Source organism: Limulus polyphemus, unplaced genomic scaffold, assembly GCF_000517525.1.
Source record: "Limulus polyphemus unplaced genomic scaffold, Limulus_polyphemus-2.1.2 Scaffold1765, whole genome shotgun sequence".
NCBI classification, from domain to species: Eukaryota; Metazoa; Arthropoda; class Merostomata; order Xiphosura; family Limulidae; genus Limulus; species Limulus polyphemus.
Window position 1 is genome coordinate 75980 of NW_013667375.1, and position 22670 is coordinate 98649.

Consider the following 22670-nt stretch of genomic DNA (forward strand, 5'->3'; position numbering starts at 1 on the left):
TTACACTTAATATGATCAGTGGTCCGTGAAAGGAACTTGTAACAAGATTGCGTCACATCTCGCAAGTTCCAATCCTATTGGAAACATCCTTTAGTTTCAAATATATATATTTAACTTATCTTAGAAATAAGATAAAAATCCGAAACGCCCGTAATTTGATTTGATGGCATCTCATCAATTTCCATCTGTTCACGAAAAATACAAAACTGTATTTAAAAACCTTAAACCGTATCTGTTCAGTTGGTGTTTTGTTCTGCTTCCCGGTGACTCAGTGGTAAGTCTTAGAGCCTTTACTGTTCAAAATAGAGTTTTGATACCTGCAGTGGGAGAGCAGAGATAGTCCATTGTGTAGCTAAGCACTTAACAACACACGTTTTATCTTTGTCTATTTTTTATTTTTCTCTTCATATTTTTCTTCTATTTTTAATAAAACAATTTACGATCTCACTCTCTCACGTTTAAGATATGCTGAGCTATTATCTTTACAAAACTATTCAAAATAGTTTTCTATGTGATATTTAAAGCAGAAAAAATAGATAGAAGAAACAACATAACGTGACTAATTTGCTTTTACAGAAAGGCTAAGATAATATATTAGTATGAAAATTGTTTTGTCAGTCTTTGGAACGAATGTCGGTATGTATACAGAGTCCTACAATTACTCTTTAAGGTTATTTAATCCACGAAATAATGAGGTATACAGAAGTTAATATAGCGACGGAAATAAGTAGGTGTTTACTGCAGTTTTATTTCGTGCAACTAACCAGCATTAGTATTACATATGCGTGGCGTGACTGCTATCCGTTTGTGTATTGTGTATTAGGTATGGGGTCTCGAAATCAGGCCAGAGTCCAACAGGTGTATGTTTGGCTAATAAACATTTGTTTTATACATGAAATTCTCTTGTTATTTACACCCACCGCTGTTGACCCCTTTTACTCTCCCACTCAGCCGAATGTAACGCTTTCTCCTGTGTTTAGCAGGTAGGAATTAACACTCATAATGTTGTATTTATGGCAAGGGAAATTTGACATCAAGATTTTTTTTACGTTTTTAGAGGCAATCAGCGTTAATAAGTAACTTACGAACACCAGCTAGATAATCTAGATCATTAATATGGAACAAATATATACGTGTGAACTACTTTGTAAACTTTAAAAGTATCTCTGAAAAACGCAATAAGGTCACTAAACTTCTATTATACAAACTTAAGTTTTGAGTAAATAGTACACTACAATGATCAGAGTTAACTAATAACATGTTGTACAGTGTCAAAAACGCCGATTTAAATCATTGATGAGTAATGGAAATAAATTTAGTTATTCTGATAATGTAAGGATTAAAGTCTTTTACTAGTAGCATGACATAAAGTATTAAAAAGTGTTACCAGCAGCATGACATAAAGTATTAAAAATTGTTACCAGCAGCATGACATAAAGTATTAAAAAGTGTTACCTAGCAGCATGACATAAAGTATTAAAAATGTTACCAGCAGCATGACATAAAGTATTAAAAAGTGTTACTAGCAGCATGACATAAAGTATTAAAAAGTGTTACCAGCAGCATGACATAAAGTATTAAAAAGTGTTACCAGCAGCATGACATAAAGTATTAAAAAGTGGGTTAAATCAATAAAGAATAGTGGAAATTACAGAAGTTCTTCTAGTAATTTAATTATCAAAGTTTAACTAATAGAATGATGTACAGTGTTAAAAGCTAAGTTAAAGTAGAAAAACGTAGTTAAAATAGATGTAGTACTTCTACTAATATAATGATCAAAGTTTAACTAATAGAATGATGTGCAGTATTAAAAGCTAAGTTAAAGTAGAAAAACGTAGTTAAAGTAGATGTAGTACTTCTAATAATATAATGATCAAAGTTTAACTAATAGAATGATGTACAGTGTTAAAAGCTAAGTTAAAGTAGAAAAACGTAGTTAAAATAGATGTACTACTTCTAATAATATAATGATCAAAGTTTAACTAATAGAATTCCTGTTCATCATCCGCCATTGCGAGAGCTTTGAATTGTCCTTTACTTACGCACTTTTTGTGTATGTACATAACAATATTTTTTCAGGTTTAAGAATCGAATATATATATATATATATATATTTAAGACTTCTGGACATGTGTATTTAGTAGAAATGTCCGAACTGTGTTTTAAAGTTATATTATATCCTCTACTACGTGGCTTATAAAATAACATACAAATTTAATATCAGCATCATTTTATGTAGTGGTAAGAACCGTGTGCTAAACGAATAAAATGAACCTTTAAACAAAGGACAGGATAGTCGAATCTCCAGCGATTAGTCGGAGATCACAGTTTAGTTTATTTGAAGCTTATGCTTTGTCCCCCCCCCCCCCACCCACACACACGGTTGGCTCAGCGGTAAGTCGCAGGGATTATAACATTAATCATCGGGTTTCGATACCCATAGCAGGCAGGTTGTTTATTGTGTAGCTTTGCGCTTAACAACAAACAAACAAGCTTTGACTTTTCAGTTTTTTGGTTAAATCTCCGGCGAAATGCCTATTTTTGAGAAAAAATAAGAAGTCATTTTACAGGTACTTGTTATAGCTTTCAATAGGTTCTATGTCATTATGTGCACCTAATGTTTTTCACACCTACAACTGAGTTTGACTAGATTTGCATTTTATTTGTTATTGTATTTCATCGTGACCCGATTTTATAGGCTTCAAATTGAGCGCCATATCTTTAATTATCTGACTTTGAAAATTCTTAGGCTTTAATAATAAAATCAAATAAAAGCCGTAACTCAGTTTAAAGTTCTCGTAAGGGCGGATAGTAAACATGAATTGCCTATAAAAGTCTAGTGATCTTTAGTTTTTAAACAACGTTCAATTAACTTGCTATTAGCTTTGTAAGCGATTTGACTTAATAAATATAATCTTTATTATAAAAAAAAAATATTTTCAAACGGTATAAAACATTTACTTTCGCGTACTACTTCAAAAAAAAATAGATGCTTAAAAACCTATTATTATTAAACAATGCCACATTTTCCTAATACAAACATAAGTTATTTGAGAAAGCTTGATTGAAACGAATATTCTAGACGGTGAAAGGCGATTACCGAAAGCTATATTTGTTGACTTAAAGCTAACATTCTTAAAAGTACTTCATAAAAGCATAATGGGATTAAACTAACATAAACAAAGAATAGTAAACAAAAATTACTATAGAACTTGTGTAGAAACATGAAGAAATGATAACAAATTTTGATATACGCAATTTAAAATATTTAGCAATATTTGTAACACGTACTGCCATCTAGTTAGTTGTTAAGAAATAACAATATTTTTCGAATATTATACAGGGTATGACGAGGAATAGCTAACATTCAAATTGTTTGGTGTTCTTTCGTTAGTCATCAATGGTTTTAAGAGATGCTAAAATAGAAATAAAAATAGCAGTGACAAGAAAATGCCTTTTGTAACATCATTAATTTTTATGTTTAAAAACTAAATATTGATATAAAACAAATGTTTTAAATAAATATTTAATCCTTTGTTTCATTTTAGGAAAAAACAATACATTTTCTAACAGAGTTTAAATTAACTTGTGGTGACATTTACAGATAATAGGCCAATTTATTAGAAGGTTTCTGTACCGGATAATGACAATATTCGTGCTATCGACGTAGCTACACAGATGCTTTCCTGGTTCGAAAGTACAGTTTTCATTCTGTCTCAACGTTGGTTTCATTCATAAAAATACTGTTATCTTGCTGGTTTTTAAATCTCAGTCCTTGGTTAAATTTTAACTCTGACGTTTGTATCAGATTTGGAGGCTGTCAGATTTTTCTTGTTTTTGATGTTAAGACAAAAGTATCATCAGAGTTTATTGAAACGATTTCTTTTCTGTGACCAAAGCTCTTTAGATTTTAAGTCCCCTCAGAAAATCACATTTCTGTAAAAACAGTAGTAAACTATATCTTTTTATTACAAAATAACAGCTTTTCTCTTTGTATATTTATTATGGTATGACCAACGCAGGGATTTAACCCCAAATTGTAGCGCTATAAGCAATCACGGTTATCTCTCACCTACGGGGAGAGGACACAAAATAAAGGCATTCCAAAACTGATTTAGAAACATTATATTTAACTCCATTTTGGTAAATGCTATGTTATTTGTAATTTAATTAACACATAAAAGGTTGTCCAGGAAACACGAAAACTATTGAAAAACAGTTTGCATTTAATTCTATCCATTGTCATTGTAGGAGAATGAAAAAAATATTTAACTAGTCTTCTCCTACATGGTTATTAAGAATGTTTTTTTTCTTTCTGTTTAGCTGGGTCCTTTTATTCAGTTGAGCATTAGCTTTAATTCCTAATAACATACTTTCACAAATCATAGACAGAAATTGGAAGGGCTTGTTTCCATACCCTAGCGACATTAAGTAATTTATCAATGGTCCATGAAAGATTGTATACAATTTGGGCGTTATGTTATTAGAGTATACTATATAACAAACACTCCAGGGGGCTATTTTACATGCATTTACGGCAGAAATAATATAGACATAAACTAAAAAAAAACGTTTAAAAATTCTAAGGCAGTTTTAAAGACGCTATTAGCAAAGGGAAATTAAATGGTTCTATTTTTTTTTAACTTACTCCATCTACGTGAAGAGAATACGTATAAGATTGCTGAATAAAGGGTGTAATTTTTAACTCAAAATTGTCTTTTATCCAGAGTTCAACAAGACTAGGATGGAAGTTGATTTTTTCAACACTTTAATAGACTATTTAGATTAAGTTAGAAGTCGCCTTATTAATATAGTATTTTATAGGCTTTTAGGTATGCAGAAAGCTGATCATCAATTTCCAAAATTAAACGACAAATCCATTTAAGTAAGTTCCCGCAATTATGCAAAAAGCATGCTATAAATTATCGTGTTTTTACTAGGTAAATTGCAAATAAGCTATGTCGTTTTTTGCGTTATTTAATAGATATGATATTATGTAGTAATTACGGGAATAAATTTTAATTTGCCCCCCAGTGGCATAGCAGTATGTCTGCGGACTTACAACGCTAGAATCCGGGTTTCGATACCCGTGGTGGGCAGAGCACAGATAGCCCATTGCATAGCTTTGTGCTTAATTACAAACAAACAAACAAATTTTAATTTAGATTAAAACTTAAAGAATTAAAAACAATAAGGACGATTTTTAAACGTTCTGTTCGTTTGTTTTGTTGAATTCCGCGCAAAGCTAATGTGATAGAGGGAAGGCAGCTAGTCAATAATGCCCACCGCCTACTCTTAGGCTATTCTTTACCAACTAATAGTGGATTTACCGTCACATTATGTCGTCCCAACAACTGAAAGGGCGAGCACGTTCGGAGTCGGGATTCGAACCCATGATGCGAATATTGCGAGTCGAGCACCCTAACCATCATGCCATCTTAAACGTTTTAAAGCAAACATTTAATATTTTACTGATCAACACGTCTGATTGTTTAGGGAGGGGGGAACTACACAATCAATTTTTTAATATAATCTTTTACCATACTTTTCAAAATTTTCATATGTTTCTGTTTTCTTATTGTTCATGAAGTTTTGAAAATAAATATAAAATAGGAATACTCGAACACCATTCTGAAAGATTTGAAAACTATTAGTAATGTTTAATAAAAAATAAAAATACATCATAGGTCTACTGACTAAATATCATTCAAAATACTTTGCTTTAAACAACCAAGAGTTCAGTTTGTTGAAATGTGTTATACCGAAAAAGTTAATAGATTACATAGATCATACAGTAAGTTATATAATATAACTTCTTCCTAAATTATCTGATAATGTATCTTTCATTTACGTCTTAAGGATTGCTATTTTTACTATATCTTGATATTTACACGAAGCATTGGAATGTGGGATATATGTAAATAATTGTTAACTGAACTAAAATCAAATTAAGTAATATTTAATTATTTGTTTTGTCGCACAACAATGCAGTGAAAAAAGCTGTTATCACTGTCTTCATTGTCAAATCTATCCTATATAGCTATAAAACATATTATCAGGGGTTGTCAAATATATCCTATATAGCTATAAAATATATTATCAGGGGTTGTCAAATATATCCTATATAGCTATAAGATTTATTATCAGGGGTTGTCAAATCTATCCTATATAGCCATAAAATATATTATCAGGGTTTGTGAAATCTATCCTATATAGCTATAAAATATATTATCAGAGTTTGACAAATCTATGCTATATAGCTATAAAATATATTATCAGGGTTTGTCAAATCTATCCTATATAGCTATAAAATATATTATCAGGGTTTGTCAAATCTATCCTCTATAGTTAGAAAATGTATTATCAGGATTTGCTTGTTTCAAACACCCTAATAAAATTCTCCGAACAACAACAACACTTCTGATGATACATTTTGTTTTTCATTCAGAGAAGAACGTGCACAGTTACTAAATCATTGTGTACAATAATATCTACGATTTGCATTGAAAAAGAGTTAGCTCTTGTGGAAGACAAGATGTCCAGTAAAAAAAAACACAAGTTCTCAAAAAAAAAAACATAGATAAAACTTTGTCATCTGTAAAGTGTTTCTTTTCTTCGGCATGGTGCCCGCAAGATCCTTTAAGGACAACTGTTTGTGCACCTATACATATTTATGTGGACGTACAAACAAACTGCGAAGGCTAATCACTGTAACCCCGTACAAGGCTATGGGCGGTATTAATACCTATAAATGGAGCTCCGTAATTGGAAGAGCTTAATGAGATTTGGATACAAAAGGAATTCTCAGGCGTAGACACGCGAGAACAATAAAAATAATCTTTACAATTTAATACATGACATCATACTATTTTCTTACATACGGCGAATATAACTTTTTACCATAATAATCCAGATTTATAATTGCCTTATTTTCAACGTCCTGCCTTCGAAATATCTAGTAGAACCAAAACTAAAAAAATATCTTAACCGATAAAACAGCAAGTCAAGGCATAGTAATAAACTTTTTATATTCTTTTAAAATTGAATTGACCGAAACCCAAGGAAATTTTAATAATTAAAAATAAGCTTAGAAATTCAGTGAATATTTTTAGATAGCTTTAAAGTTTATAAAAGTCGTTAAGTTTTGCTATAATAATATTATACAAACTATACATTAAGTGAATTTAGCTCAACTGAAATTAAATATAAAAGTTACGGGATTTGACCTGAAATGTTGTGTTAGCCATATATAATTGGGTTAGTAGTATATAAGGTGAAATCACTGTACTCTTTATTTGTTTTATCTATATCACAGACTGTATAGAAAACCAACAACAAAATACAGTCTCACAGGTTTAATATTTGAAATGAAAACCATTTAGACTGCTGAGGTACTTTTTTCACATTCTAGTTAACTTATAGATTAAAATTTCAACTAGGGAGTTGAAATTCGGAATGGACAAATTTAGAGGAATATAGTTTAAGTAATTTTTATTGCAAATATTACACCAATAAGATTCAATGCTATATCAGCTTCTAGCGCCCAAAGCGTTAATTTAAAATACATATGTCTCACTATGCAAAGCGTTACTGAATCTCTTTGAATGTAAAGTCAGATATAAGAATTATTTACATGCTTATTGTGACACCTGGTGACAATGTTGAGCACTACGGTGTTTGACGAATGGCAGAACTTCTTTTAATTTTTGTGCTTTCCACTCTTAAGGTGTCTATGTATGTATGTATGTATGTATGATGTATGTTTATATACAGAGAGAGAGAGAGAGTGGTGGAGAAGTCGCTACGAGTCAAATTAAAAAACATAAAAATGTGCCCATTGGTGTACGATTGTTTAATAACACTAAATAGAATAAAATGTACCCATTGGTGTACGATTGTTTAATAACACTAAATAGAATAAAATATACCCATTGGTGTACGATTGTTTAATAACACTAAATAGAATAAAATGTACCCATTGGTGTACGATTGTTTAATAACACTAAATAGAATAAAATGTACCCATTGGTGTATGATTGTTTAATAACACTAAATAGAATAAAATGTGCCCATTGGTGTACGATTGTTTAATAACACTAAATAGAATAAAATGTACCCATTGGTGTACGATTGTTTAATAACACTAAATAGAATAAAATGTACCCATTGGTGTACGATTGTTTAATAACACTAAATAGAATAAAATGTACCCATTGGTGTACGATTGTTTAATAACACTAAATAGAATAAAATGTACCCATTGGTGTACGATTGTTTAATAACACTAAATAGAATAAAATGTGCCCATTGGTGTACGATTGTTTAATAACACTAAATATAATAAATTTTCATGGAAATGCATAATTATTATTCTGAGAAATTTTACTGACAATTTCCAGTGTATACGCTTTATACGGTAAACTAGTACAGTGCCAGGTATAGGCTTTAGTTTAGTTTTTAATTTCGCGAAAAGCTACTCGAGGGCAATCTGCGCTAGCCGTCCCTAATTTAACAGTTATAGACTAAAGGTAAATCAGCTAAATTTAACAGTTATAGACTAAAGGTAAATCAGCTAAATTTAACAGTTATAGACTAAAGGTAAATCAGCTAAATTTAACAGTTATAGACTAAAGGTAAATCAGCTAAATTTAACAGTTATAGACTGAAGGTAAATCAGCTAGTCAACACCACAAACCGCCAAATCTTGGACTACTCTTTTACCAGCAAAAAGTTGGATTGACCGTCACATCATAACGCCCCCACGGCTGAAATAACAATGGTGTTCGGTGACGAGGATTCGAACCCACAGATTGCGGGTGGAGCACCCTAACCACCAGGCCATGCCAGGCCTATATAGGTTTTAATCTAAGTTAGGAGGAACTGAATATAGGTGCAGGAACTGATGCAAAATTCCATGTAAAATTCAGAATATGTTTTTGTCGAACGATATTGAGATTATTTAGAACTGCCGAACTACTGTTGATATACTAGTAGGGACGAAGAGTCTTAAATTATTTATAGCCGTCAATCTACTATCCTTGTGGCTATAACCAGGTTTTGAACAAAGCCTGGAAACAAAGTAATGGTAGTATCCTACATATTTAAAATTAATAAGTTTAAACAGCTATAATTGGATGATGCTACGTTAATGGTGGCGAAACGTTTTATTGTATGGTGTTATTTTTTTAAAGTAAAATTGTATTTTAATATTCTGTTTTTATTTCCTGTTTTTAAAAGATTATAAATTTTGAAATGCCATAGTGTTTAGTTTAGTGTTTCCTTGAGAACATTCAGTATCATTACATTATTTTTTATTGCTGTTACACGAGATTTGCGGTGAAAGTATTAAATTATATATAATTTAAGCAATGCCTTTACTCAGAACCAGTAGTTAGTGATAATAATATAAAAACAAATGGATATTGTGCGAAAAAAGAACTCGTACTCATTTCTAGAATACATTAATTTTCCATCCGATTTAGAATGGTACAATTTAATAGTCCTAGAAATTGTACTTGTGTTTGAAAATTTAAATTAAAGTTTATTTTTGCCCGAGATTTTTATTTAAAACTATCTTTTAATATACTCTGATCACACAGAACTGATAAGATTATTTTTTACAGTGTGCTAGAATCAACGTTAATGTTTACTGTGTCCTCACTTAGAGGTTTTACTGTCAAATTATTACACTTTTCTTGTAAATAAAGCCCTAATAAAATAGCAGGCACAAACAAACATCAGTGTCCTGTCAACGAACTGTTAACAACTGCCACTCATTCCTAGAAAGCTGTTGAGCCACTAGCTGGACACCTCAGTTATTGATGACAGCGGGCGGTCAACGGGCACGTGCTTGGGCTGCTCGTGAAGGGGCGACGGAGGAACAACTTGCAGAGATAATGATATACTTGTAGCTTTTTGTAGCGGTACGCCCGTGAAGAGAATGGTAACAACGTTTCATATTTCGTTACAGCTGTACTCGTGAGTGGACCTGTGGCGTTGAATTGCTTCTGCCAGTGTAAACAATGATGGATGGTGAAGGCAGAGCATGACGATGTGTAAATAACCCATCAACTTGAACAGATAAACAGCTCAATCACTTTTAGGGTGTTTTCGGACAGAATTTCCGGAAGTGTGAAGTTTCGATTAATAAGAAGTTTTTGAATTGTATGAAACTTGACTACAAATACAAAATCAAACTTTTGTTGCTGCCCCAAGTGTGGTCAAATTATCTTCTTTTGTCGTAATCTTTCATGGTGACACAACCCTCGATAAAAACTTGAATGCGCTAGTGTGGACATGTACCATTCTAGTACAGACTTCTAACTCACCAAAAGTAATAAAGTTGTGGGTTTTCAAAACATAACAGTAATCCATTTCAGAATATTTCTACGCTCAGGGGATTTTTTTATGGTTGGTAGTGTTATATTACTCCGTGTAAACTGAGAGTATTATCGATGTTTACTTAGATATTTACACCTGAATAAGGGGTTACGGGAAGAAATTCAGTTACTTTTAGATAAACGTGCAGGGTGATATTAACAAATGTTTTGGTAGAGTGGGTTTTACAGTTACGTACGTTACATTATTCATTATTAACCAGCACAGTATGACTTTATTCATTATTAACCAGCACAGTATGACTTTTCCTGTTCCATCATTAGTCACTCGTGATAGAAATGTAAAACAGGGATGAGCCGAAGTGAAATGAGAAGAATTTAAAAACTAATTTAGTTAACGAAAACATTTTTCAACTGTAGTCAATTGTTAATGTTCAATTCAATTATTCTCAAACTATATAGTGTACCAACGTGTGGTGTTAATCTCCCGCCCTTTTTTTTCCCTTCAAAACAGATTCGTGAAGTATACGATATATGATATGTAATTATTGTATCACTGATAAACAAATAAATCAGTCTACAATTTTCCTTTCAATTATAGAATTAAAAATACAACGTTAAAACAAGAATATAGGAGATTATTCTTAAACACTTATTTTTTCAGCTTAAACGTGAAAAAAAAAATCTTATATCTTATATTTTATTTTTCTTTCCTTTTAATGGTGTTTGATCAACAAAAACAAGACAGAATGACAATATATATCAATATATATCAAAGATGAGAGATTTAATAAAATATCAATTTTCATTCTAATAACGAGATGATAGAAAAGGAATTTAACACGCATGTTTATAATAACCATCTAAGTAATTAACAAGACATCAGCAAAACCTTTTGGCAACTACAGGTGATATTGTAGAACTTTTCGTGATATTATAAATACGTGATTAAAAAACAGTTAATACGCCCGTCATTATCATATTCCAACAAAATGCCATATGATATCCAAATTTTGTTATACAAGATGGCAGGATAAAAGTTATATGAAAACAACAAGTTCAAGACTAGCATTGTTTACTGAAGAAATTAACACTTATAGCTTGTCTAGTCCTTCAAGAACACATACGAACACGTTTTAGCTTTCTCTGTTCATCAAGGAACTCGTTTCAAAAGTGTTTTTGAATGGAAAGGAAATGGATCTCTTAGTTTTAAGCTTTCTCTTGAAACAAACATAAAAACAGTTTTCTCGAGAATCTAGACCACACAAACACAAAAAAGACATTCCACGAGTTCCTTTCAACCTACTTCAGTATTATTGAAGAGGGCGCCCCGTCCTGCCCAGTCGTCACCTTCAACGTTGCCTATTCAAAGTGATGACGTAAGAGATATATTCAGAATATTCCCCACTGTTTGTTCCTAAAACACTATTAAACTATGTTAATATGTCGAACGATCTAAACACTATTAAACTATGTTAATATGTCGAACGATCTAAACACTATTAAACTATGTTAATATGTCGAACGATCTAAACACTATTATACTATGTTAATATGTCGAACGATCTAAACACTATTAAACTATGTTAATATGTCGAACAATCTAAACACTATTAAACTATGTTAATATGTCGAACGATCTAAGAATAGAGTTGAAAAATTTTGCACAAGTGACGTCATGATTAGTAGACGATGTTATTTGCTATCGCGTGCAAAACATCGTTAATTGGTTTTCATTTTTGCTTGTTAACTCCTGTCATACCGATTTTATCAAATTAATGTATTTCTGATAGCTTGAGTCTTTTCCAATGATAAATGTATATGCTCTTCCACGCCTTTAAGAAAGGATCGCTTTTATCATTCCTGGCAAAAAAAAAAGTCTTTTAAAATACAGGTTACTAAAAAAAGGCTAAATATTCTGTTAGTGTATACGCATTTATAATTTCAATGCATAAAAAAAATTCAATACATATTCGTTATACTCTAGAATTAATTTTATATACATAATTGTATCTGAATTATATTAAGAGATTCTATCTATTCTGTACTCCTTAACTCGTGCCTTTGTTTTAGTGGAAATCGAAACAAGGGGTTATCTGCGCTCTGTACACCACGGGGAATCGAACCCCGGATATTAGCGCTACCCTCTGGTGGATATACTTCTTAACAATGACTCTTAAAACGTTTGCACATTTCTTTGTGTTTGGAATTATGGCCTCTAAAGCGTACAAAACGTTTCCAGTATCACTTAAATGACATTCATAAATGTTTCTTTACAGTTTATCAAAACACCAGTAGATTTATATCCAAGTATTTGAAACTCTACAACGCATGCCAACAAGAAAAAATAGTTCCTTACAAACGTAACGTATTTTATGTAGCTAAACAACACACGTACTAAGATAACGAACACGTACTTCTCTTAAACATAACTGTGATGTTTAGAAGTTGTTTTTACTAATTACACTATTATGTAAATAGCATTCTCAATGCGATCCCAATAATCAGAAAGCTTTCAAAACGTAATTATAGACTTAGGGTTATTAATTTTTTACTGTGATTCGTCTTTGTTTCCGTTTTATCTTATGTGATTTCTAATTATTCTAAAATGGGGGATATTTGAATGTAGCTGGCAAGAGGATAAATATATTAACTATTATAACAGAGATCCTACTGAAAAGATTCCGTTGAGTACAATTTAAAAAAAAAATCAATACAGAAAACACTATATTTATATAAGAATAACCTACTAGAAAAAAAGCGTGAAATAAATCCAATAACCTGCCAATTCTTGTATTTTCAACTTAAACGGCACCTTACGTGACAAATGGGTTAAATGGCCAGTTCAGAAGTTTTAAGATTCAGGTAGCCGTTCGTACTTCAGAACTGTTGATTAAGAGGGTGGGCAACCAATTACCAGTACCGCCCTCTACATGGGTACACTTAACCGAATAACGGGAATGGCTCTCACTCTTACAATGCGCCTGTAGCTGAACACTTGACATGTTCAGTGACATATAGTGGGATCGAGCCTTGGACCTCCCTATCCGAAACCCGAAATACAACCACTAGGCCACGTCAGGTCCTGCATTAAAAATAAATAAACGTTATGCTGGTGAGTGTAACAACGACACTAATAAATTGAGGAAGAAATCGAATTACGCCGCATTGTTTGAAATTACACCGCATTGTTTAAAATTACACCACATTGTTTAAAATTACACCGCATTGTTTGAAATTACACCGCATTGTTTGAAATTTCTATAGTTAAATGGCAAATCATTGTTTAAAATTACACCACATTGTTTGAAATTTCACCTCACTGTTTGAAATTTCTTTGGTTGAATGGCAAATCATTGTTTGAAATTACACCGCATTGTTTGAAATTTCTATGGTTAAATGACAAATCATTGTTTGAAATTACACCGCCTTGTTTGAAATTTCTATGGTTAAATGGCAAATCATTGTTTGAAATTTAGAACGTGGAAGCAAGGAGTTCTGACCCTTCTTCTGATATGAAGAAAACTTGAAATTTTATTTGCAATAATTGAAAAATACGATGGAAATGTAAAACACGTATTCTAGATAAAAGTATAATTTATAGAACATTTGAATGCTTAAAATAAAATACCAAGAAAGCCTCGTGGACTCGAATCCAGTCATGTCTCAACTTTTTCCTTAACTTTATTATACTGGATGATATGTAACTAATACTAGGCATCCTTCAATTAGAAACAAATAGTTGACTAACCGTGACCGAAACGAACTGATATAAATGCAATAACTATTTACATTTATAGTTATTAGCTTATATTATACACCTGATCATAGAATACGAAAGGCTAGACCAGCTTAGTTAAAGCCCATTCTTAATATTCATGCACTTCCTGAAGTCTTGGAATAATGTTGACCTTTTTTTTTTCTTTTAGAATATTGTTGAAGCTCAGCACATGAAATGAAAAATTACAGAACATCTGGAATGATAACATATTATTATATATAAAATTAAGGATTATCTGGAATGATGACATATTATTATATATAAAATTAAGGAACATCTGGAATTATAACATATTATTATATATAAAATTAAGGAACATCTGGAATGATAACATTATTATATATAAAATTAAGGATTATCTGGAATGATAACATATTATTATATATAAAATTAAGGAACATCTGGAATTATAACATATTATTATATATAAAATTAAGAATTATCTGGAATTATAACATATTATTATATATAAAATTAAGAATTATCTGGAATCGTAACATATTATTATATATAAAATTAAGAATTATCTGGAATCATAACATATTATTTATTACAACAGTTGCATTACTTAAATATAAAGCTAAGTGACCTAAACATTAAAGGATCTCATATTTAACCACCTAAATATGTACATTAGTTAAAATTATTGTGGTTAAATACGTTTAAAAATGTTTCTATATATTTTAATAATCACTTTGAAAGCCCTAGTACTTGATATGTTCTGACAGTACACAGTTTGTGACCTTATTTCTAAGACCTTTCTGAGAGTAATTACATTTCCTTTGAGTACTCTGTGGTTAGGGCTGAGCAGTTTAATATTTTCTAATTACAGGTAATTAATTGTAGACGGAGAATTAAGGGGCGAAGTTAAACTGGAAATTCCGAATAGTGCGACATATAAAAAAGAAAAATTGCGACTCTGTCTTCGTAATTATCCAGATAAGGAAAAATGATAAATCCTTTGAGTTTGTTCCCTCCTTAGATTAAAAGTTGATTCGGGCATGAATATATCTGGACTGTGTGAGTTGTTATCAAGTTTTTGTAACTAAAAAAATCCATACCTATTGTTTGCTTGACTATTCTACAGAAGTACGAAGGAGGAACAAACTTTGAAAGAAGCACGACAACACCAAATGGTCACTTTGTAACTATAGTTTACTGCTTGATTGCAGTGTGATTTAGAGGAGTTTTGAGCTGTAGAATCGTATTCAACCAGGTTTGAGAAAAACTTAACATTCTGAACATCTCAGACAGAAAAAAATTAGTTCCGATATGACGTCTTGGAACTCGTCCTACGTTAACGCGCAATGATAATTAATTGTTGTAAAATTTTGTAAATGTTATTCAGAAGTGAAAAAAACATTAGATGTGTGATAACAGTGTGAAATTCTAATTTTTGTAACATTGTGCTAATGAAAGCAAAAATACTTCCTTTCATCGAGTAGTGTTACTATTTCTCACTAGGTGGCAGGGATGGCATATTTGTAAAACTGTAAAACGTGTCGTTGTGGTTGAAATATCAGACAACACCTGTCTATATTTTAAGTTATGATTTCGCTTAAATGTTAGATATACACCTAGGTAGATAATAGCAGTTGAAGTTGTTTTTATCAAAAAGTCTGTTATATCCCAGTCATTTCTAGTTTCTTTCTGTTATTTTGCTCTTTGCATGGATATTCCCAGATATTGCGCACACAAAAAGAAACATGAAATTAACAGCAACAAAAAATAAAAACATGAGTTTATGGCCTAGCTTTGTATTAGTCTTTAGTAGTGCATTTGCATCTGTTGCATTGCAGTATACGCGTATATACATAGACTTTAAAACGCATAAAAAGAATGTCTCGTTTCTGTAACTATTTGTAAATTATATCAGTTTCAGAAACTAATATAAAATACCTGTGCTCCGATTTAGGTTCAAAGACCCATTAATGATTCAAAGAAACCCCAATGTACAGATCAAGATCCTCCATTATCCCCAATCACTTTTGTAGCTGCTCCTAGAGGGGTCCGTACCCGATAACACCCGCTCCTGAAACGAGAACGCGTGAACTACTTTGGTTCTGTTAGCTTGTGAGTACATGTATGAACTCAGCTTCAAACATGGCACTCCTCGAATCTCGATGGGGGGCTATAGACAGAAAATTCAAACATGGCACTCCTCGAATCTCGATGGGGGGGGGCTATAGACACAAAATTCAAACATGGCACTCCTCGAATCTCGATGGGGGGGGGGGAGGCTATAGACACAAAATCAGATGACGGATACCTATTCAACGGCCCTGTAAACGTATTCCTAAACCTTTATTATAGCTAAAGGATATTCCAAGGCGCGTTTCAACCCCCTTCGTAGGAGGCTATGCCATATGGTCAAAGTCATACCCCCCCCCCTCAGAGTCCTTCTGCCAAGTTTGGTCCTGCTAATGGCAAAACTTTGAGAGGATATCATGACAAACAAACGATGTGAAATTAATATAAGCTCTCTAGAAATGAAACGATTTTATTTTAAATACGTGCAGTTGTATTCCTTCGTAAATATTCGCCATTGTTATAAAACATATTCACCAACTAAGATCTAATAACGAAATTTAAATCAATACCATCGTGTTTGGTGTGTAACTATATGCTTGCAAAATGAAAGAATAACACAACAATAATTAGTAATAAAATTTTATAGATATTTTTCAGTTTTTACCGAGATGGCCTTCTTTACAAACAGACAAAGCGAAAAAAAACAAAAAATGTTTCCTTTATACATAATTTCTTTGAGCATTTGCTTTTACAAAAACATAAATTTCATGTGTTGCTTTGTTCTAAAGTACGCTATTTATTCCCCGCTAATGAAGAAAAGATATAAAAACAACACTCAATTAAAACAAAACTTTCCACTAACTAACGTTGTTCGACATTTCGGTGACCATCGGTCGCCTTTCTCAAGGGTCTGTTTAACGTCTCGTGGAATTCGTACAGTTTTATTTCAGTTGTGTATACGTAAGCACTTAGTTGTAAGTGTTGAAGGAAGTACCAGAAAGCTTTTATATTGTTGTCGATGGAGTTTCGGATTATTCGCTTAAGTTCTTTCCAAGAAAGGAAAACAAATCGTTCACGAAACCGTAGTGCCTGATGCACACAATAACAAACTTTACGTTCGTGCATAATAGCGAGTTTTTAAAAAGAACCTAATTCTCAATTAGAGTAAAACTAAGAACACCCATTTGTATGATTTCGGTTAAGGGCACGGCAAGGAGTGGTACCCTTTCAAAACGAAACGAAAGGCGGAAAGACAAGGGAGTCAACCAGCCTACTATCCCCTCCCAGGTGTGAGCCGACTTGGATGGAATAGGTATAGACGAGGAGATGTGTTCACCAGACTACCCTCTCTAAAACTCGCAAGATGTTCGCTCGAGGGAGAGGTGGAGTAACAGTAGGCTTCTGGACTGCCGCTGCTTTCCTAATAGGGAACTGACGAAAACACGCAGTCCTAAATACACAGCTTGACAAATTTACCATATGAAATGAAACAGGGCGATGATATATACATTTCTTACTAAACTACAACCTAATAAAGAACACAGAACTGAAACGAAGATAATATTTACTGAAAAAGCCTTGGTCTATTGAAATTTAGTTCAGGAGTTATGCACAAGGAACACACAATCAGATATGCTAAGCCTTACCGAAGCAATAAATTTATATCGTTTCGATAGTTAGTTAGGCATGATTTAAACACCTACAGTGAGTTCTTTAAACCTAACGGAACGAGATGGGCTCCATTATATAGATAGTGTAATTAAGAATAATAAGATGATGAGTATCGATAAATATTAATTGATATCTACATAATATCTCAGTGTTCTTCTGTGTGTTTTGTGATAAATAATATCTCACTACATTAATTGATTCCTACATAATATCTCAGTGTTCTTTTGTGTGTTTTGTGATAAGTAGTGAGATATTATATTAATTGATTTCTACATAATATCTCAGTGTTCTTCAGTGTGTTTTGTGATAAGTAGTGAGATATTATATTGATTGATCTCTACATAATATCTCAGTGTTCTTCTGTGTGTTTTGTGATAAATAATATCTCACTACATTAACTGATCTCTACATAATATCTCAGTGTTCTTTTGTGTGTTTTGTGATAAGTAGTGAGATATTATATATTTAATTATATAATGATGTATTTCTACATAAAGTCTGGTAACCTAAAAGAGCTAACTATATATAGTTAAAGGGTATATCGACTCAGATTTTACGCCATCCAAATATTTTAATAATTTTATTTGCCAAATTATGTTCTTGTTGTTTTTTTTATGTACAGTTGTCCGTTAGACAGAGTATGTATGTGGCCCAGCTGTTTTATGATTTTACTTTAGGTGCACAGTTTAAACCCTCGTCGGTTTCACTGATTATTGTTCTGTTCAAAAATATTTTGTAACACACGTTTTTTTTTGCAATCTTACGTTAAATGTGAGCTCCAAATGGTCTATCTCTGGTTTGCAACGTGTTAATTGTGTTATTTTTACTTCAGGAGTACAGTTTATTCTCAAAGTAAATGATCTTAACTTTACATATTCTAACTGTAGTGATTCTATCTGAGATTACAGTTTATACTGTATCTTTAAACGTAAGACTTCAGGTTTACAGTTTAACTTCTAAATATACTATTTATACTTTAGATGTACAGTTTATTCACTTCTTGTGACTTTTGTATTCACCTTAAACATTTTATTTTCTAATTGTAAAGTCCTCCGGTAGGGCAGCAGTAAATTTTCAGATTTACAACGCTAAAGTCCGAGGTTCGATTACTAGCGTTGGATACAGCAGATAGCATAATGTGGCTTTGCTCTAAAACGATCAAACAAACTAACTAAATGTAACGTTTATGCTTCAGGTATAAATCTCTGTTACAGTTTTACATTTGTTAGCTTGAGTACGCAAATAAAAGCTATTTGTAAAGTTTATATTCAAGTGTACTGTAATGAAAGTGATTCTGATAACTCACAAGCGTTAGATATACAGAAGTCACAAACAACAAATAATGATGACAACTCGATGGGAAATAGTAGTACCAACTAGGCAAGAACTGTCAGTCTTAAGAGAAGCTCTTCGATAGTTTGAGCTTTTCTTGTTGTTTTGTGAATGGGTAACTGTCGCGCACCATATTCTATAGAGTTTGAATACGTTATGCTAAAACGATTTTGAAGTCTCACCATGTCGTTTCAGCCCATGTCAACCCGTTCCATCATGCTGTATCTGAAACCATGCATCTTGACTATAGCTCTAGAGCGTAGTTTTCATTGCAAAAGGCTCCGCCAAATGCTTTCATGTTCAAAGCACGCCATTTCTCCTTGCTTCCTTTCCATAAACCATCTAATGTACGAAGAAGACTGTTTCTCATCTTCCGTTTCAACAATTTGATTCCATAGAAATCCAGGAATACAAATCCACGTTATGCCATGAATACCTGTTTCACTTTCCAGCTATCGATTTTTGAAACGGAGATTTTTCTTGGTTATGTTGCATCCTGTTCACTGAGATACGTAGACAACTTTTACCACTTATCTTTGTGTTCGTGGATTCTCAACTGTTACAAGATGTCGCACTTTGCCTACCACGGCTGGGGTACGACTTGTTGCAGGTCTCTTTCTGGGTGGTCCGGGTTCCCAAGTTGATTTCCAATGCCATTAAGTATACGGAATATTCTTGTCTGAAAAATTCAGATCTGAACAAATTTTCATGATCTGAGCTATGGAAGTTTGCATCGGAAAGGGCTGTTACATAGCCTTCCCCAAATCACTCAGTGGTGGTATCATACTGTCTACGACAAAAAGTCAAACAAATTTCATATCGGCCGTATTTGTCATGTGACTTGCCAATTGGCGTATTCAAACTCGTTTTAATATAATGTAATCAACTCTCTGTTGAGTTAAACAATTCATGATTTTACAATAGGATATACATTTAACAGAAATGTTTCAGTTTTTATTTAGAACTTTGTACTGCACTAAGTTACAAAAACGTTGAAGATAAGCACGTATTAAAATGTCAGTATAGCGTATATAACTACCACTGTCTCGTTAATTACAAATAATGTAAAAACCCGACACATCAGAAAACTTCACGAAAACCTCTTTTGGATTGTTTTTAACTCTTAAGACTTTGTATACCAAAAGTTAATATTCCCATGTTGTGTTACAATACAAAATAAGCCAAAAACCAGACAGGTACAATTAACAACGATTTCAAAATTCAAAAGTATACAATAACTATAGAATATGCTCACATAGTACAAAAACTCTTAGAATAGCAAAAAAAAAAAAGGTTTAACAAATAATATTTAAAAACTAAAAAAATCAATATATATATATATAGTCCTCTTCTTCTTTTCCCTGTCTTCCGGTAGGACAGCGGTAAGTTTACGGACTTACAACGCTAAAATCTCAAGTTTGATTCCTCGCGGTGGGCATAGCAGATAGCCCAGATAGCTTTAAAATAAAACAAACACATTTTCTTTCTTCCTGAAGAAGATAGAGCCACTTGTCGAATGTGCTACAGTTTTCATCAGTTTATTTAACGTGATTAGCCACAGTAGGGTTAGATAGAACACACGATTAGAAATTCGTATTGAGAATAATATAACTGTTCGTCCTAGGTTAAAAAATTATACCAAATGACAAATTTCTTACAATCTTCACACAAAATCTGACGTTTTATAATTCATATTACAGACAATAATATGTATGTAACTGACTGAAATATCTTAACATCAGACTAAAATTTGCCTTTTCGCTTAAATAGATGTTCGAAATCTGAACTTAGAATGTTTTAAAACTTTGCAGTGAATTCCTATAAACAACAAAGTGTGCAGACATAAGAAAATGTAGCACTTACTAACTCATACATTCTAGCCCATGTAGTGAGGCTAACAAGTGATGTAAATGTTTCGGTGTGTATTCGAATGATAAAATTACAATAAATAGAAAAAAGGAGTTCATTATTAAAAACAACTTCATTTTGAGAATTGTTTGAAGTGAGTCTTTTCATATGTCTTATAAACTAAATTACGAATTGTTGAAACTTTATAACTATATATGTATGTGTATTATACATACAGAATGAGTCAAAAAGTCCCGATTTTTGCCCATTATTGAGAAATATCAAAAATATGTTGACTTAGAGTATTTTAGTCTTACTGGGGCCCAATTGTTACCTGATATGATACCATGATATACAAACCAAATCAGGTCATTAATGAGTGTAAGTTTGCTTAATTTTATAACACACCGTGTGTTAAAGCGAAACATTTAAACAATAAAGCAAATGTATGAGAAACCCACAAGGAAAACAATGCTGCTGGGGCAATATCATTGTACGTTACAACTTTTGTATTGCTACATTTTACCTCAGACTGATAATTTCAGAGATAGCAGTTGATTGGCCTTGATTTGTCCTTTATATCAGAACTTTATATATATATATCAAGAAACAAATGACCTCTAATACGCCTAAAACTTCTATGTAAACAGATTTTCGATATTCCACACCTACTTCACAACAATAGGGAAAATCAGAACTTTCGACTCGCTCGGTATCTATAAAACTAAGGTCTTCCACATGTGTAACATTAATTTCTCATCTTTGTATAACATTAAGATATTTCTAAACATTTAATTAATGCATACATGCTTATAACACGTGAGGAAAACACACGGTCATTATGAATGAACAAGTAATTGGTATGAGTTTGTTAAAATGAAGTAATACATTTTGAAAAACTGAGTTTGTGCTGCATAACTTAAGATAGATCATTTTGTGCTTTCCGATAAAAGTTTCTGCTCAACTAGGATGATATAGAAAGGAGAATACTTTTACCATTGAATATCATGTTAATTATTATTTTGAAGTATCTTTATGTTCATCATTTTTTTCGCAAGGGTAAAAAAAAAAAGAACTCAAAACATGAAGGAAACCTGACAAAATTATTTCAAATTAGCTAAAGTTGTTTTTGTTTTTTAGTGCTAAGCTTTATAGTGGATTATCTGTAATATGCTCAACAAAGGGATCAATCTCCGAACTTTAGCGATTTACGTTCTCAAGCTTATCGCTGAACCACCGGGAGGCGCTATAACCCGGGTTTCAATACCCGTGGTGGCCAGAGCACAGATAGTCCATTGTGTAGCTTTGTGCTTAATTAGAAACAAACCACCGGTAGGCAGATTCAACAAGAAGAAATAAATTTTTTAGGGTGTTAACGATAATTTTCTAATTAAAGTAGATGCTGTTTAACTCATTTCAACAATTATCAAAATACTTAAGTAAATCGATATGATAAATAATCTAGAATAAATTCAAATGTCATTGAGCAGTTTCCCGAACTTAAAAACAAAAATTAAATGAATAGAAAGTTCTCAATTTTGGTATAAACCATAATTGTAGTCTAGAACTATTTACCCCCCAGTGTTTGTTTGTTTGTTTTGTAATTTCGCGCAAAGCTACACGAGGGCTATCTGCGCTAGCCGGTCCCTAAGTTTAGCAGTGTAAGACTA

General features: G+C 32.2%; 1 protein-coding gene across 3 annotated transcripts in view; it reads right to left on the minus strand.

Annotated features, from left to right (window-relative positions):
• Positions 1–275: 275 nt before the first annotated feature.
• The window catches only part of LOC106464866 (thrombospondin type-1 domain-containing protein 4-like), a 152302-nt gene continuing 129907 nt past the window's right edge, over positions 276–22670 (minus strand). Inside the window, exon 7 of one of the 3 annotated variants that reach the window (XM_022392658.1) lies at positions 276–317. In XM_022392658.1, the coding sequence (XP_022248366.1) occupies positions 291–317 (27 nt within the window). In that variant the 3' untranslated portion in view covers positions 276–290. Of the gene's footprint in view, positions 318–11193; positions 11700–12090; positions 12201–22670 lie in introns of those variants that run through there. The other 2 variants (XM_022392657.1, XM_022392659.1) reach the window with 2 other exon arrangements.